Source organism: Chiloscyllium plagiosum, chromosome 20 (genome assembly GCF_004010195.1).
Source record: "Chiloscyllium plagiosum isolate BGI_BamShark_2017 chromosome 20, ASM401019v2, whole genome shotgun sequence".
Taxonomy (NCBI): Eukaryota; Metazoa; Chordata; class Chondrichthyes; order Orectolobiformes; family Hemiscylliidae; genus Chiloscyllium; species Chiloscyllium plagiosum.
This window is the reverse complement of record NC_057729.1, coordinates 28,389,374-28,407,616: the sequence shown is the minus strand read 5'-3', so window position 1 is coordinate 28,407,616 and position 18,243 is coordinate 28,389,374. Positions and strand designations below refer to the sequence as shown.

At 36.4% G+C, this 18,243-nt stretch overlaps 1 protein-coding gene across 4 annotated transcripts in view; it reads right to left on the bottom strand.

The window, feature by feature from the left end:
• Window positions 1–2,363: 2,363 nt before the first annotated feature.
• The window catches only part of stau1 (staufen double-stranded RNA binding protein 1), a 39,447-nt gene continuing 23,567 nt past the window's right edge, over window positions 2,364–18,243 (bottom strand). For 2 of the 4 annotated variants that reach the window (XM_043710365.1, XM_043710362.1), the window contains exons 8-15: window positions 16,780–16,992; window positions 10,420–10,563; window positions 10,186–10,332; window positions 10,019–10,097; window positions 8,375–8,706; window positions 6,090–6,212; window positions 5,824–5,909; window positions 2,364–4,444 (exon numbers count right to left, since the gene is read on the bottom strand). In XM_043710365.1, the coding sequence (XP_043566300.1) occupies window positions 4,357–4,444; window positions 5,824–5,909; window positions 6,090–6,212; window positions 8,375–8,706; window positions 10,019–10,097; window positions 10,186–10,332; window positions 10,420–10,563; window positions 16,780–16,992 (1,212 nt within the window). In that variant the 3' untranslated portion in view covers window positions 2,364–4,356. The remainder of the gene's footprint in view (window positions 4,445–5,823; window positions 5,910–6,089; window positions 6,213–8,374; window positions 8,707–10,018; window positions 10,098–10,185; window positions 10,333–10,419; window positions 10,564–16,779; window positions 16,993–18,243) is intronic. The other 2 variants (XM_043710363.1, XM_043710366.1) reach the window with 2 other exon arrangements.

Genomic DNA, 18,243 nt, shown 5'->3' with positions numbered 1-18,243 from the left:
CTAAACATGAAAAACATTTTTTTTTAAAATGGTGGCCAGAGATATTTGTAACAGTTGGGTGCTAAACAGGACAGAGGGTCAATGCAAAAATTCACTAAAGTAATTACATGCCACTCATGGTGGGCCATTGTAAACTTTGATTAGAAACAATTACTTTTATGAAATCTAAATATTTAAAGAAACATTCAAGAAAAATTACTTTTGTTCAGCTTTTCATTAATTGGCAATGAAACTATATTTAGTTGCTACAAAAATGTGGGAGGAATTAGTTTAAAAAAGTTTTTAATGGAAACAAATTTCATTTTTTATGTCATGCATTTTCAATACCATTGAAGATTGTTAAGGCATTTCAACAGGAATATTTGCAAACATCATCTCTGTCTAACTCTGGTCAAAGAATAAGCAGATTGAACAGAAATGGTCAGTAAGATATGGGAAAACATTACTTCCATGTTCTAACTTCAATATTCAGGTAGAAAAAGGAGAGTTTAAAAACTTAGAAGAAAAAGGAAAACCAAACAGCCAGAAATCCAAACAGCTTAGAAACACCAGTCTTTCAGGGTTAGAATATCAAAAAAATTCAATAACAGCATGTCCCATTACTTAGAGCACAGCAGACTGTGAACATTTACCATCAGAATTCAGAGGCAAGGAGATCTTGGTTGTAGATTAACTTTTGGAAATTAAATCAAATTACTCTCCTTCCTAACGTAAGTGATTTCAAAATCAAGGTTAATCTCAAATTCACCAGGCAGCTATTTAGATCTAATTTATTTGACATTCTGACAAGATTCATGTTTAAGTAAATCATTTCAGTATGTTTAAAACTAGAAAGAAATGGATTAAATAACTCCCTCTGAAATGAAGGAAATGCAACTGCTTTCCTCTTATTGCCAAACAAATATTTTACCAAAAATAACAACTGAGCAGCAGCCTTCCTAGTTCAAAATCTAACTAGCTAAAAGTGCAAATACGACAGAAAAACAAGAATCAGCACCATTAACAAGTATTAGGAAGCTACAGATTTGTGTTGTAATTCAGTAGTTCAGTAGGCTCCTTAAACTAGATAAATTTCTAATAAGCATATGAGATGGTGTTTTCGGAAATCATATTACTTCCTAAATCAGGTAATGTTGTCATTCAGAAGGGTTTCAAGTGTCATACCATAGCTCTTGAATCATTTATTGGCTTGAGCCAAGATTTTTTTTCTTAAACAGATATGCATCAATGGCCTTAAAGCAGTTGTTTGTAGCAGAAATGCACTGGCCTATATACTGGCATCTATCGAACAGTCAGTCTTGATAATATTTATATTTATTTTCTTTTTCTTAAAGATAGCAATCATCCAATAAATGCTGTTCACTGGGATACAAAGGTGAATCTTTTACTACATTGGAAAAAATCTAGAACATTTTATCTGCAGCAGAGATGCTATCCTTTGGTTGAGATATTAAACCTCTCTATTTTCATGAAAATACAGTTACTGGTTACATGTTGTGGTTTCAGAGACTGATGCGCATAGATGTCTTCTATATTTGGCTACATAACCGTGATTTCAAAAGCAATTGTATGTGAAGAACTGGAAGTATTTAAGGAACATGATAAATGCATGTCTCAAATTGCAATATTTTTGCTCCACTTGTTTTGAAACCTTGCTCATAACTTTAGAAGGGGTTTACTATGCTGAAATTCAAATCTTACAATCCACACAAAGTTCTGCTGACTAACTGACAAAATAAATTACTGCAGGTGCTGGAAATCAAATTTTAAAAAAAAAGTGCTGTAGAAACTCAGCAAGTCTGGAAGTATTTGTAGAGGGAGAAACAGAGTTAACATTTCCCGTCAAGTCTGACCCTTCTTCTTCAGAAGAACAGTCATATTGGACTCGAGACACGAGCTCTCTTTCTCTCCACAGATGCTACCAGACCTGAATTTGCATTTGTATTTCTGCTGACAGAATGACTCTTTATTGGGTGTTAAAATTCAAGGTCTTAAAATAAAAGAAAAGATGAAGCAGTGGTGATGTCATCATTGGATTAGTAACCTAGAACTCCAAAGGTGAGTGTACTGTGGGAAGACTGTGAATCATGGAAGATAATGAAATTTAATTCAATAAAAATCTGCCCCTAAGGTCACTGTCAATGATCATTTTAAAAAAAAGCTATCCAGCTCATTAATGTCATTAATTCAGGAAGGAAATCTACCTCCCTTACCTGGTCTGGCATAAATATGACTCCAGACCCATGACAATGTGGTTAATCTTAATTGCCCTCTGGATAATTAGTAATGGGCAATATATGCTGTCCTAGCCAGCGATGCCCACATCACATGAATGAATAAATAAAAAAGAACTACACTGAGTGTTTAGGTCAGCTTTGTATTGTTTTATGTCTATTTAGTCTTAAAGTAACATAACTATATATCCAAAATAACAAATTTCCTTTCATACGATTTGCAGATGCTAATTGCTCATACTACTAAATTTGTTCTTGAAAGTAGAATGGACTTTGCATCTCAAGTCAGTCAAATTAATGGTAAGTGAACACAACTACAAGAAATTCCAGAACAAAATAAATGTTAAACAAGCTCCAATTCAAAGTTCAATAGCACCACCCTATTGGCAGGGAAGGAAATCCAAATGCAATTTTCAGAAAGTCTCTCTCTATTATTCCATTCCGAGCCAAATTGTTATTAGTTTCATAAAAACACTTCATAGGATCACAATTTCAATCAAGATTGGTCAGCACTTAAGTTAACTCCATTTGGTGTCAAACTCTGGAATGCTTTACACTTCATACCAATATTTGAATTAAAACATTTTAAACAATTTAATTTTTACTCAAAAGAATTTTTAATATTGTAAAGCTCCATAGTTCGTATTTGAATAATTTTTCAGAGCTTCAAATCTGAGCCATTTTAAAAGTCGATCAACTGTAGATACCCAAAGTCATCTATGTAAAACTCTGGAGTACAGTGTTCTTGTTCGACTGATGCTGGTTTGTTAAAAAAATCCTTTAAATTTAAAAGGTTAACTGTTCTACCACACACAATGGAGAAAAGGTTGTGCAGCATGACTTAAAGGAGTTAAATGCTTCACATAGTCAAAAGGCTTTAAGTTAATCTGCTGGCTGGTTTCCATTTTTACAAGCTTTTTCCTTCTAAATTAGTAAAGAGAATTGTGATCCAGAAAGTCTAGCTGTCTGAAAGCTAGATCCCAAAAAAAAGGATTCTGAGACAAATTAGAATCACCAAGATCTTTTCTACAAAACACAATCTTTTCAAAATTGTTGAGGCAGTTGAGACAATAAATGTTAACAATTTAACGGTGGCTGGCAACTCCTTTAACTCAGCTTCGCACTGATAATGTGTTATGCCAAAAAAAGCCACCAGTACTTTTGCACAAACACCAATTTTTACTTCTCCATTCCATAGGTACAGTACATGGGAAGGAAAAAAAAAAGTCCAAAAGTAAAGTAACAGTTTTGACTTGGCAAGGGATTCGTGCTTTACTTGGACAATAAGCAAAATGTTTACTGTACACACTTTGTGTACATCACATGGAACATTACATCAAAGCATTAATAAAGTACAACACAACATCTTACATTTTACCCTACACCAAGATTTACAGTAATCTGCAATTTCTGGTATAAGCTAGGTAACAGATCATATCCAACAATGTAATTCTTGTACACTGTTGAAAATTACTTTTAATATAAACAAAGTTTAATATAAAAACAAAAAGCAAAGTCCTTCAGAATTACCAAATTAAAAAAGATTAAAAGTACAAACTTAACCTAGAAGACCAAACATTCGACTAGATACCATCTTTCAAGGATGAAAGAAGAGGCAGTCTTTATAACTTATTCAAACTGAATTTAATTTAGAGTTTCAACTTGCTTCTTTTGGATATATAATTATGAAAATGCAGGCACGCTACTTTTTAAACTAGCACCAAGTTTTGTTTAAACCAAGATGGTTTATGTTGTTAACGGCCAATTCAAACAGGTACCAAATCACGAACTACATACATTGGATATGACCCTGATTTTGTTAAGCAATTTTTCAATCATCATGTAATGTACTATTGGAGAGTCATCAACAGAAATTCTAACTTTTTGCTGCTGGATATTGGTGTTAACAGGGTTCCAATGAAACATTAGGAACAAATTTCCTTCATCAAAAAAATGAATTAATGTTGAAATGCATTACTATTTTAAAAAGTTAAGCAACTTAATGATTTAGATACTACAGCAAAATTCAAACTGTAGTTCTCCAAAACATAAGTTACAAGTCACAGAACAGGAAGCATCCGATTTTCTCTGGTGCTTGGAGCTTTGGGTCAATAAAAGGCTTTCAGTCAGTGACCTCCAGTGTTTGTCCTAAAGTGTTTGAGTTAGCCGGTTTGATATGAGAATCACCATCAATCTCTTGTTTCACACATCTGTAAAGGAGAAATCAGTTGGTTTGAAATTTAGTAATTCTGCAAAACAAGAATGTTTGTTAGCTATAAAAACAAATACAGTAAATTATAGATTATACAAAGCTGCAAATGCTTATTACAATTTGTTCATAAAACAATCTAAAATTTCAGTACAGGTGATCATTTAGCACAAATCAAAAAGGCAGACGAAATGTTGGCCTTCACATCAAATTGTTGAAATTCAGAAGTAGATGATGCTTCAGGTCCCAGTTGGAAAACTGATCTTCAGTTATTGACAATGTTAGGGAAAGAAGCAGGCCAGCAAGGTAACTGTTCAATTTTACAAAAAAAAACTTGTTTCTTTGTAGGCAGGAGCAAGAACATACTCTAGACTCTATGAGAAGGTTTATCACTTCTGCATTGGTCTTTCTCCCCCCCGCCCCCCACACCTGTCTCAAACCAGATTCTGTCCTGGACCATAACCTGTGTTAGGGAACGTTCCTTTTGATTTGGCTATTGACAGATTTAAACAGCTGGACAACCACTTTCTACCAATCGCAAGTTTATAAAGCCCAAAAGAATTTTTCCTACATTCCTGCCCTTGGGGAGTTGACTCCACTAAAAACACTGTTCCAAGCCCACATTACCTGTTTATTATCCATTCCTTCTTACATAATAGTATGTCAATTCCAAAAGTACAATTCTTAAGTTTCCAAAGAACATCAGATTCATGACCAAGCACAGATTCCCTTATTTATTAATACTGATTTCTACCACACGAAATATTATTCATTTCTCCAAAATTTATGTGCTCAAAATTAAAAAAAAGGCATTCCTTCTTGTTTCAGTTCAATCCCTAACTGCCTACTTTTGCTCCTGGTTATCAAAGAATTTTACAGTATAGAGACAGCCACTTGACCCTTCATACCGGTTTCCAAATGAGCTACCCAGTCTCCAGCATACATCTGTGGCACTCTTAAATTCATCACTTTTAAATATACATTCAGCTACCTTTTGAAACTTCCTCCAGAATCTGCCTCGACCACTCTTCCTAGCAGCAGTTTCCAACTATTCAATGCTGAGGAAAGAATTTTCTCATCGCACTTCTAGCTCTTGCTGAAATTGTAATCCCTAGTTACAGACACACCAATTACGCAAAAGTGGGTACTGCAGATTAGAATCAAGAGTAGAGTGATGCTGGAAAAGTACAGCAGGTCAGGCAGCATCTGAGGAGCAGGGAAATCAACATTTCGGGCAAAAGCCCTTCATTAGGATCTTCATCGATTTTGCTGCTCCTTGATGCTGCCTGATCTGCTGCGCTTTTCCAACACTACACTAATCTTGATACCAACTGTGCCACATTACCTGTTTTTGATTTGAGTTCACCAGCTAATACTTACACAGCAATTGGTCCATTTCCTGTTCTTGGTATTTCTACATTTTGTTGGTCCAGCTCAGACAACAGTTTTAAGATATTAAGTGCAGCCTGAAAAAAGATATAGGGACATATACAATCTTTAAAATAAGAGATTTTCCAAATAACGATCCTAGGACAAAAGTATGACTATTTATAGAGAACTTTTAATTTAGCTGCAATATCAACATACCAAAGGAATAAGCATGAAGTTATTATTCTAAAGTTTTGAAAAGCATAAAATATCCTTACCATATCATGACAGGATTCAACATCTTTTCCAATTCCATGACTAATCAGGGGAGGTTGGGATGAACAGTTAATCAGCGACACATACTCATTTTTATTGTTTTTTGGAAAATCTTTATATTCAACCTGAAAAGGGATGATATAACATGACATCACTAATCAAAAGTGATTGTCAGGCACTAACTGTCAAAGGGTTGTGCCAAACAGAATACTGGCATTGTATATGACTGCATTGCTTCAAATTTGACTTCGACACAGTGATTCAATATTTTTTAATTACCAGGACATTGAAGGTAGATATTATAATTTAGAAAGGGCTTCCTACAATAAAATAAATGAAGTTTGATATTTTCCTTAGCCACTGTTTTCCAAATAGCTACAAACAGAAGAGACTCAAATCACATCAGATGACATTGAGGCTGGTGTGGGATTTTAAAAACTATTCTAGCCATAAAATTAACTACACTAGATAAGATTGAAACACTTTGATAGATATTCCCCAGCTCAGTCAATTCAAGGGAGAGGTCACAGCCAAGACCGGTCTTGGCTCAAATTCTATGTTTGCATGTTAACAATGGTTATTTGGATTGCATACTAGTTATTATAACCTGTGAAAATTGCACCACAGCACAAGTAAGGACCTTTTAAGATCAGAATTTTAAAAAAGGAACAAAGGAACAGGTAGTGGTTATTCAACTTATACAGCCTGCCTCGTCATTCAAAACAATCATGACTGATTCAACATCTACCTGATGACAGGCTATCAAGCCTGTACTTCCTGGTTTTCTCACTCCCTTCTTACATCGTGGAGTGACACTTACTTCCTGCAGATTGAAAAGATTCATTCCAGAATTTATTGAATTTTGAAAGATAATCAGCAATGCATCAATCCATTCTATAGTCACCTTCAACACTAGGATGTAGAACATTAGGGGATTTATTAATTTTCAAAACAAATCTTCCTTCAACTCTTCATTCTCCCTCACCACTTGAATCTCCAATTCTGGGAGATTGCTGACAAATACAAAGTAATAATTTAGATTGAAGAAACTGTCCACAGATGGCAACATCTGTGGACAGAAAAGAGTAACACTTCAAGTCCAGTGACCTTTCATCCTAACCTTCATAATATTTGAAGTAAAATTGCTTGTCTCAACATGCTGATAATTCACACACTACAAAAATCATCTGTAACACACATACACACCAGAAATTTGTCCTCCACAGCTAAAGTCCAATTGGTTAGCCTAGTCTATGTGCAGACTGAAGTAACCCTTATTGTATTGCCAGTAGCATAAGCTTTCCTCATTTCCTGATTAACATGTCTCACGACTCCTAGTTAGTTGCCTGTACATAACTTCAAAGTGTGATGCTTTTAGTTCCACCCAAACGGATTTCACAATTCTTCCAACTGGAGATCCTCCCTTACTAATATACTGATCCCATCCCAGAGTGTAATTCCATCTCACATCCTTCATGCCTATCCTTCCTCAATTAAAAGCCTTATTATTCAGTCCTCAGTTCTAGTCATGTTTCTATAATATCAATTAGTTGTCTACTTTTTTTTTGCAAATGCTGCATATATTCATGAAGAATGTCCTTAACTTTGTCTTTTTGATAATTCCACATTTGAAGTATACACTTTGCTCAGCTTTGTTTCTCCCTTCTAGTCTTGCTAGCATCTTTCCAACTTCATTTCCTTCCAATATGAATTTCCCTGCAAATTCCATGCCACCAACAAGCTCGTTTAAACCCAACCTAACAGTACTAGCAAAAATCTCCAAGATCAGTCCCAGTCTCTAGCAGGTAAAACCCACTCAGGTTGTACTGGTCCCATCTAATCCAGAATTGGTTCCAATTCTTCAGAAATCTGATATCCCACCTCCACACCAGAAGTACAGATGAAACACGTACACTTTATTTTTGTTACTTATTATGGCTTTATTTCTGATGCTTGAATTTTCGAGCAAGTCTCAATACCATCCAGTGCTTGCAAAGTTAGCTTTGCTTCAAATTACACTTAAGATTTACCAACAAGTACAACACAAATACAAAGGACTTTTACAGATTCCCTATGTTCTTGAGCTACATTCAATACTATTCATCAAAAGATTGAATGCATCAGTACTTAATAAATTTATAATAGTGAAAGAAACAAGCTAATGTTATAGTAGACAGTGCAATGCCTTGTTGTATGCACAGCCCATTTTAAGTCCAAAGACTGAAGTGTTTTTAAAAGGTATTTCGTGAAAATCCCTCGACCATTAAGAAAAAACAATTTATTATACCTGTAATGCTTGAACAGTAGCCAAAAATTCCAATTGCTCCGAAGGTCTGGTAAGGGTGCTTTGTGGCTTGCGAGCTGCAGGATTATTTTTCAAAATAGTTTCTGCAGTTAAAGATGTCCCACTATATAGGAGTTCTCTTGCTATCATTGCAGTGAAAGTGGCCATAGCTGGATTTGCTGCAGGCCTGTTGAAATCTTTGGTATGATGCCCTTGATTGACTCCAACAGCCTGGGCTACCTCAGGAACCATAGGAAGGATTCCAGCAGGCAGTTGTTGGTGGCTGGGATAAGGCATTCGAAATTCATCTTCCAAGCGCATGCTACCATCTTTAACTGAAAAACAGTACAATTTAGAATTATTTCTAAACACAACACAAAGCAGGGCTGGTTATGGAATGCTCAGATAGACACACACCTTTTCAGATTACTCTTAGGAATGTTGGACATTCCTTTTTTGACAAGGCAAGTTTGTCTGTTTACCACATTTACATAATTAAAATCATCATCGCAAATATTTCCAAGATCATTTTCAGAAGCTTTACTTTCCTTAAGAAAGTTTTCCAAGCGGTTAAGTGTTACCTAATGTAATCTCTCCACCCTAGCCTTTTGGATTCTACTGGTCACTGTTTCCCTGCAGGAGGTATGGCATCCTTCGAGTCTCATGCAACATTTAGCCATAGTTTCCCTTAAAATTACTAGTTCAGAGTGTTTTTTTAAAGTAAGTTTGTAATTTCTCTATCAAAATGAGTTGCAAATAATTAAATTTTCCTCATACTGTAACGTGGAGTCACCTTCAGTGGTAGATTTTACAATGGAACAAAAATAACAATTCCTCACTTCAGTAAGATTCAATGTCAGATTAACAGTTTAGGAGTAGCATTAAAGTGAGAGCTTAGCCCATATAACAGCACAGAAAGAGGCCATTCACCTCAACACGACTGTGCCACCTCTGAAGGGATTATCAATTCCACTTCTTAATCTTACTCTTCACTTATCTTAGTCATTCATTCTAAGATTTTCTTCATTTTACCTCTAGTTCTTAAATTACCTTAATTCTGTCCTTTTGACACTATCAATATTTTGCTCAACCAAAACTCTTCAGGATTTTAAAGACTTCTAGAAAATTTTCCCATCAACCTAATCTAATCTCCCCGATCTAACAAGAAACCAGATCTCTATGCATAGAAGAACTTCAAATTCCATTTCTGCATCTGTTCCAAGCTAATGACATCTTCGAGTAAATCCTCATTATTTTTAGCCTATTTTCTCTAATATCTTCTCTTTTGCTTCCTCATTTCCCCTCCCCCACCCTTATTTCAATCCCAACCCTCGGATTCAGCACCGCCCTCTTGACCTGCAATCGTCTTTCCTACCTCTCCGCCCCCACCCCCTCTCCGGCCTATCACCCTCATCTCCTTCCACCTATCGTATTCCCAGCGCCCTTCCTCCAAATTCCCTCCTCCCTACCTTTTATCTCAGCCCGCTTGGCACACCAGCCTCATTCCTTAAGGGCTTATGCCCGAAACGTTGATTCTCCTGCTCCTCGGATGCTGCTGGGCCTCCTGTGTTTTTCTAGCACCACATTTTTCAACTCTTTCTCCACTTGCCCTACTTCAGGTACAGTGCCTGATTATATGGAACATACCTGTTGCTGTATCTTCTATGGAGGAACCAGGCTCGAAAAACGTCACTTTACGCCCTTTCACAGGTTCTTTCACAGTTGGCTGAAAAGAAAATTACAATTTTTTCAGAATCAACCTTGGAACTTAAAAGCAAGCCGACTTTAATTGGGACGATGAAAAAAAAAGTTACCTTTTCTTCAGTTTTCAAAGCTGGTTTAGGTGGCTGAGGCTGAGGAACTTTGAAACCTAAAAGTTCCAGCATTTTCTCAGCTGCGTTTCGCTTGGCAACTTTCTTATTTGGGCCCATTCCCTCTCCTACTTGACCACCAACTTTAACCTAGATAATGGAATACAGTTTAGGTTATTTGGAATTGTATATTTCAGAGTCTGTAGATAATCAAATAAATTATGTAACAGTTCTCACCCGCATAACAAACTCTCTGAGGCGAGGAAGGCCTCGTTCTACCATTAATGTATATTCAGGCTCCTTTTCTTTTTTTGCTTGCTGAATTTGAGCTAGACGGCTGATGGGATTCATTCCTTGCCCATACTCTGGACTTGTCTGTAGCTTAAAAATAAAAAAAGATGCAAGCTCAGCATTTCAGCACTATTCAAATTAAATCACCGGGTGAGAAGATGACTTAAGTTTAATTTTTGCAGCCAAATTTGAAAAGCCAGATTCTGTTTTGGTTCAGGCACAGAAGTGACCCAAAGTTAAAAAATTAGTGCTGAATCTTGCAGATTTCCTTAACGTTAAAAGTGGCTTTGTTTTTTTTCCTCAAAGCTCGTTTTATTCCCCATTTTCCTGAAGGCCAAAAGGGCCTTTTTCCAGAACTCTGCCAATAATCATTTTACTATTGGATGCTAGAAACCGAGAAAATGTTGTCTGGAATATCGGGTCCAAGAATTTCTGTCCCTATAGGAAACTGGAAAACTTCCCTATTGGCTTACTGAATCGAGAGTTCATCATGCATATCAGATGTTGTGCTGTCTTCCAAATATCTACAAAGGAATAATCAAGCATTTACAAGAATGCTTTTTGTTCCCAATCAATAAACCTAACTCAATTTAATAAACTACATTAATGATAAAAGTCCAAGACTGGCCATTTGTTAAACAAGCAAAAATGTGTACCAACAGTCTAAAATGCAGAAGATGCCAATTCAGATTCAGCTAACCATAGACAAGATATTCATGAAGAAATTACAAGGATAAAGTTTAATGCACTAGCTGGTTAGTGTGTTATACAAGCTGAATACAAATTAAACTCCGGGAAAAAAAAAGTGTTCTTTTTGTAGCTACAGAATCATTAAGTTGAAGCCACCTCAAATATTAGAGATGGGTGAGAATCCATTTCACAAAATGGTTTCTATACTTCAATTTTTAGAAATCGAGGAAGTCTCACATTGCCAAAGAAACCTACATATGGGGTAAAGTACATTGCTGCACCTGGCATGTATGCAATTGATGCTAAAATTAGATAGTCCCCAGCACGAAGGTTAATTAAAAGATATTTGAAATTTTCTGCCCAAAAAGAAAAACATTTTTGAGAGAAAAATTGAATTAAGCCCAGAGGACAGACTTGCACCTAAACTTTTAACATAAGTTACTATCTAGGTATACGAGAAGTGGAGATAGTGGACATAACCAGGTTAATTAACTTGGGTGGTGAACAAAAAAAATATACTCAAACTTGAGATTAAAAAAGTCCTACAGATTTCAAATGCAATCACTGTGTGCTCACCATTTATTCAGAGAAAAGAATAAACTATAAAATTAGCAATGCAATGGGAAGTGGAGATGAGGATAAGCAGAACAAGTATTTCATAGAACAAAATCTATTCATAGACTGTTGATGTCACAGCAGCATCTTTGTCAAACAATGGCCAGGCTAGAATGTGGTGGTGCAATCACATTTGCTTAAAATCTTTGGTGAAATCTTGATGTCACTCCACTAGATTAGATGAACTAGAGTACAACAGTCTATGGAAGGAGCATGAAATATACCAAATACTTAAAAAGTTTTAGATTACATTACCTTGACATTTGACCAGATACAGAAAATTGATAAGGTGATTTATTTAAACCTGACTCTTAAAATCCTCATGTTTAATATTTCATGCACATAGCACTTTGCCCAAATCCCAGGTATTAGAGTCACAGATGTACAGGACAGAAATAGTCCCTTCGGTCCAACTCATCTATGCAGACCAGATATCCTAGTCCAATTTGCCAGTATTTGGCCTATATCCTCCAAATGCTTCCTATTCACATACCCATCCAGATACCTTTTAAATGTTGCAATTGTACCAGCCTCCATCACTTCCTTGGGCAGCTCATTCCATATATGCACCACCCTCTGCGTGAAAAAGTTACCCGTTAGGTCCTTTTCAAATCTTACCCTCCTCACCATAAACCTATGCCCTCTAGTTCTCTACTCCCCCACCCCAGGGAAAAGATCTTGTTGATTTACCCAACCATGCCCCTTATGATTTTATAAACCTTGAAAAGGTTACCCCTCAGCCTCTAATGCTCCAGGGAAAATAGCCCCAGCCTATTCAGCCTCTCTATAGCTCAAAACCTCCAACGCTGGCAATATCCTTGTAAGTCTTTTTTGAACCCTTTCAAGTTTCACAATATCCTTCCCAAAGCAGGGAGACCAGAATAGCATGCAATATTCCAATAGTGGCCTAACCAATGTACAGATTCACCTGCACCTCCACCCACATCATCTACTGCATCCTGCAATATTCCAATAGTGGCCTAACCAATGTCCTGTATAGCCACAACATGACCACCCCACTGCTATACTCAATGCTCTGACCAATAAAGGAAAGCATACCAAATGCCTTGTTCACTATCCTGTATACCTGCAACTCCACTTTCAAGGAATTATGAATCTGCATTCCAAGGTCTCTTTGTTCAGCAACACTCCCCAGGACTCTACCATTAAGTGGAAAGTCCTGCCCGGACTTGCCTGTCCAAAATGCAGCAACTCATATTTATCTAAATTAAACTCCACCTGCTATACATCAGTCCAATGGCCCACTGCTCAAGATCCCGGTTGTACTCAGAGGCAACCTTCTTTGCTGTCCACTGCACCTCAGATTTTGGTGTCAACTGCAAACTTACGAGTCATACCTACTCTGTTCACATCCAAATGATTTATATAAATGATGAAAAGCAGTGGACTCAGCACCAATCATTGTGGCACACTGCTGGTCACCACATAGGAATCTGTATTTCCAACTAAATATTAAACATCAGCTCAATTTTCTCCTCAAAATGTTAGAGACACAGTTATATAGTTCTAAAAGGACCAATTAGCAACAGACAGACACACAAAATCAGACCAATATTCCTTTCCATTACAAGCACAGATGTGAACACTGCCTGTAGTTAGCTAGCTCAGCACCTCCAAACCAAAGGAAATTTCACTCATCTTCATGCCTCGAAGACAGAGGCTTCATCTTAGCCATTGTATATGACAATTTACCAAGATACCAATGCTTTGCTGGGTCACATGTTTCAAAAACATTGCTTGCTTATCATGAAACAGAAGGTCTCTAACGTTTCCTGTCCATAGATTATAACTCTGCAAAATATATAGCGCAATATGACGTTAGTTTTCTTTCATATGGGTAGTGTCCATGCAATATAATTAGCATAGTTCAAGCCTACATATGACATTAAATTGCACCTTGCCACAGTTTTATAATGTTTCCCAGCATGCTGCCAGTAATCACCACTCAACTGTTTCTCTGCCATGATGGGACAATGGAGGAAGGGAAGCGAAAAATGCTTGGTATGATATTCTGTCTGTATGAACCCAGCTTACATTGGTTTGGGAAAAATGTAGTGCAAGATTTTTTTTAAAAAGTCATCAATCCCAAGGGTTTATAAATTCTAAAATCTGTAAATTTATAGGCACATTGAGAAAACCTCTTGCCACTGCGTGCATGGTGTTTAATTTCAGCTTTCTCACAAACTTTATGGATCTACAAAGAGTGTTTCAAGCTATGTGCAAAAAAATTGATTAAAGAATTAATGCAAATCCATCTATGAAAAATAAAATAGACAACTTGAAAGTAAATGAAATACATCGAAATTTGGATTAGTTCCATAAAAAGAGATTTTTATAAAATGGAGGTGGTTCAGACTAGAAACTCCAGAGAACACATCAGGCTTTAGTCTTACATCTGTTGGAAGAACCAGCTAATCTGCTCTTAAAAGTAAGCTTTTAAAATTCAAAAATGCTGTCATAGACAAAAGCAAACAACCTCAAAAATGCAAGGGTGCCCAATGTGCAGCTAAGACCTTTCATGTTCCTTGGGGATAATAAATCTGCATGATCTGCATTTTCAAACTATTCTGACATTTATTCCTTGCCTATTCACATATTTGTCAAATTGCCTCTTAAACATGACTATTGTATCTGCCTCCACCACCACCGCTGGCAGCATATTCCAGGCACTTACCACCTTCTGTGAGAAACAAAAATTTGCCTCTCATCTCCTTACAACTTACTCCCTCACCTTAAAGATATGTCCTCTCTCCCATCAGGCATCCACCCTGATACTGCACTAGAATGACCCAAATCAAAATCATAAATGATAACCTCTGAGACTGTGGGAAACCATCCCTCATCCTTTGACATCCAGCAGTCTTTACTTAAATACAGTTGAACACATTAGCATCCAACATTTCTCCACATGCACCCAGCTTAGTGGGACTGTCAGAAACAAAAATAGCAATTGCTGAACACAACCCAACAGGTCTGGCAGCATCTGTGGAGAGAAAGTTTTTCCAGCAATATCTATTTTTGTTTCTGACTTACAGCATCTGCAGTTCTTTGTTTTGTTTTGGTAGGATAGTCCTTCCTACTTCATGTTTGTCCAGTCAGACACAGCAAGAAAATTACTTGTAACAGCCTCTTTTCCTTATGTTCCCACAATGATACTTTTGGAGATCATGAGGTGTTATGCATGCTGCACTCATTTCTCATCCATAAATTGACCTTCAGCAACATCATCCACACAAACTCATCAGGTTTCACATGTATACTAGTTCAGCGCTACCTCACCATCAAGCTTTTGACCCATCAAATGCTGTCAACTCCTTATGCTGCTTATCCATTCTCCAGTCCTGAATGAACAGCAATTTCTTCCATTGAAATACTGGAAGTATTGAAATACTGGAAGCACCAAAATACTATTTTAAGACCCAATCATAAATTCTGTGCCATAAATACTAATCCTACCCATCTCATTTGTCATATCCTTGAGGGTGAATAACAGCATTCACAACTTTGGCATTTTATGTGACCCTGAAATTAGTTTCCAATCAAATGTCCATTCCATCACCATGACTACTTACAATACACCATGCTACTCGTGTCTCTTTCAAATCAGCTGCTTTGGAAATCTTGTCAATGCCTTAAGTTATTCTAACTTCTATAAATTCAATTCTCTCTTGTCTGGCCTTCATCTTTCATCCTCTTTAAACTTAACTCATCAAAAAGAAAAAGAAACTGTGTTGCCCAAATTCTAAACTGCACTATTCCATTAACATATCTGCTCTCGCTTTTGCTGATTTAAGATATTACCAGATTAGGAATCAGTTTTGAAGTCTCAACCTTGCTTTCAAATTTCTTCACAGCCCCTCTCCAAGACCAACCTCCTCCATTCTATCCCTGGATAGTGCTATTGCTTTCTAATTCAAGCCTCTTATACACTTTCAATGTTAAAAATGCTCTAACCATTGGCACCCATATTTCATGTTTTAGCTCAAAATTCGAGAATTGTCACCTTAAGGCTCACTGTTCTCAAACTCCCCTCAGTTAACATACTCCTTCATACCTAATTGTTTAACTTACCTCCTCTTTGGGAAATGTAATTATGGAGACAGGATAGGAAAGTGGAGTTGACGTGCAAGTTCAGCTATAATCTTACTGAATGGCAGAGGGTGATCCCATATCAAATTTTTGTTTGATGACACTGAAATGGTTTATGTTTCCCAAATGTTAAAAGGTTCTATATAAGAATCAAAATAGTCCTAAAAACAAATGCTGATTAATGGAGCACCACTTCTAAAATATTTAACTTCTGATAGCTGATAACCATTTATAATTGTACAAGTTTGAATTAGACTTTTGGAAATCCCTTTCCTAAACATTTTATGTCACTGAATAACAACTTGCATAGTTTCTTTAGGATAACTATGCAATGAGAAAATACAAGACAGTACCATCCAAAAAACGAGTTAAAACCTTGAAAAAATAATTTGTACTTCACCAGAACTTCATACATGGACTTATTAGAAGGTAGATTCACCCATATTAAAGCTGAACTTGTCTCAACTTTATCCTTCCTACTCTGTATCCATAAAATATAGATTCCCCAAATAAAATGCACAGGTACTATATGGCAGCACATAACAAGCAACAAAATATGAATGAAAAGATTGTATTGGTGGCAGTTAGTGAACTTCCTGCTGTTTCAGTAGCACCAGTTTGATGAGACTTCTTTTTGACTATGAACCATCCCTTCCAATGTCGAACACAAACTTCAGACTGCTTTACAACTTCAAAACTATGGTGGAACATAACCATTTTCCATTTAGAAGAGTTACCAAATTAATGGAATCTTGAAAAGTAAAGCTAAAAACCAGGTTCAGCAATATCTGTGAAATGAACCTCCATTCAGCAAGATCTTTTCCACTAATACCACTACCCCCCGCAAAAAGAAATAACTTTTTTTTTATTAAGATAAAAAGATCTACACACCTTCACTATTGATTTGGTTTTCTTTTTTATGCGTGGTTTCACTTTTTCTACTGTTGGAAGCTGTGGAAGTTTTTTCAGTTCCTCCAAAACAGCTATTGCAGCAGCTTTCTTTGAAATTTTCTTGCTCTTCCCCTCTCCTTCAGCTGAAAATTCTCCAACCATTACTTTAGTAACAAAGCTTTTCATATGTGGTGGGCCACTTTCTTTTATTACCTGTGAATCAAAAAATATTAAACACATAAAGCCACAAAGTCAAATTCACTAGCAAAACACTGTGGATGCTGAAAATAAATATTTGTAATGTTTAATTGATTCACAAGAAAGACTTATCAATTTCAAAAACTTCTCAGTAGCAATCGACCATGCAAATCCTCCCTCTTCCATCTCATTTAAAATGGTTTTCTTCAAAGGAGCACTATGACAATAAGTGGATTAGCAGTAGAGATAAGGCCAAGCTATGTATTATTCATCTTTATGGTAACAAGCAGGCAGTTGTGGAGTCATCAAGAACTTGTGTGTGAATACTAATTATTTCCATACCAGCAACACAAGAGGGAAAGAGAAGACTCAACAAAATATGGTCAAATGAAAGCCTACAGTTTTTCACACAACTGATGAGAAATACGGACAAAAATCACAACACCAGGTTATAGTCCAACATGTTTAATTAAAACCGCAGCTGCCTGAGGAAGGAACAGAGGCTCCAAAAGCTTGTGGTTTCAAATAAACCTATTGGACTATAACCCTGTGTTGAGAGATTTTTGACTTTGTCCACCCCAGTCCAATACTGGCATGAGAAATAAGGGGGAAATTCACTAGCTCATTCATTTTTTTTTGTTAAAAATCAATAGAATGAGTATGAAAGTTCAAATCCTCATCTAACAGCATCCATAAAAGAGTTGGCAGACAGCCTGCACTCACATCGAACAACATTGTTCAATATTGCCTTTTTTTTTAGGTAACAGGAATAGCACAGAGTTGCTTACACAACCTACACTGAAATCCAGTAATTTATCAGTGGAGCATCACGTACAATCCAGAAGCCATTATTCAGCATTACTGTAGCTATTCTCATGTTGGGCTTCTTGTTTTTCCATTTCGAAAATCCACATGATACATGTATTCGTGAATTAAATTTCATCCTTTGAGTTGTGTTAACCACCTTCACAAAATATTTTCTGAACTACCCCGTTCAAAAGTATTTGTTCAATCCATGATGCTAAAATGAAAATTAGTGACATGCACACAATGCTTCTGAAAGGCAGGTCATTTTCGTGCTAGTTGGCATAAAGATGAATGATGCACATCAATACAGGAACCTAATCTCTGCACGTTATGAGTTACAGAATCATGCAAGACAGAAATTTAAGAAGGTAGAGGTAGAAATGTAGAAATGAAAAAGTCAAAAATGTAATTTGTGAACATTTAAACCATGTTACAGGATTGCCACTGAGATTAGATCTA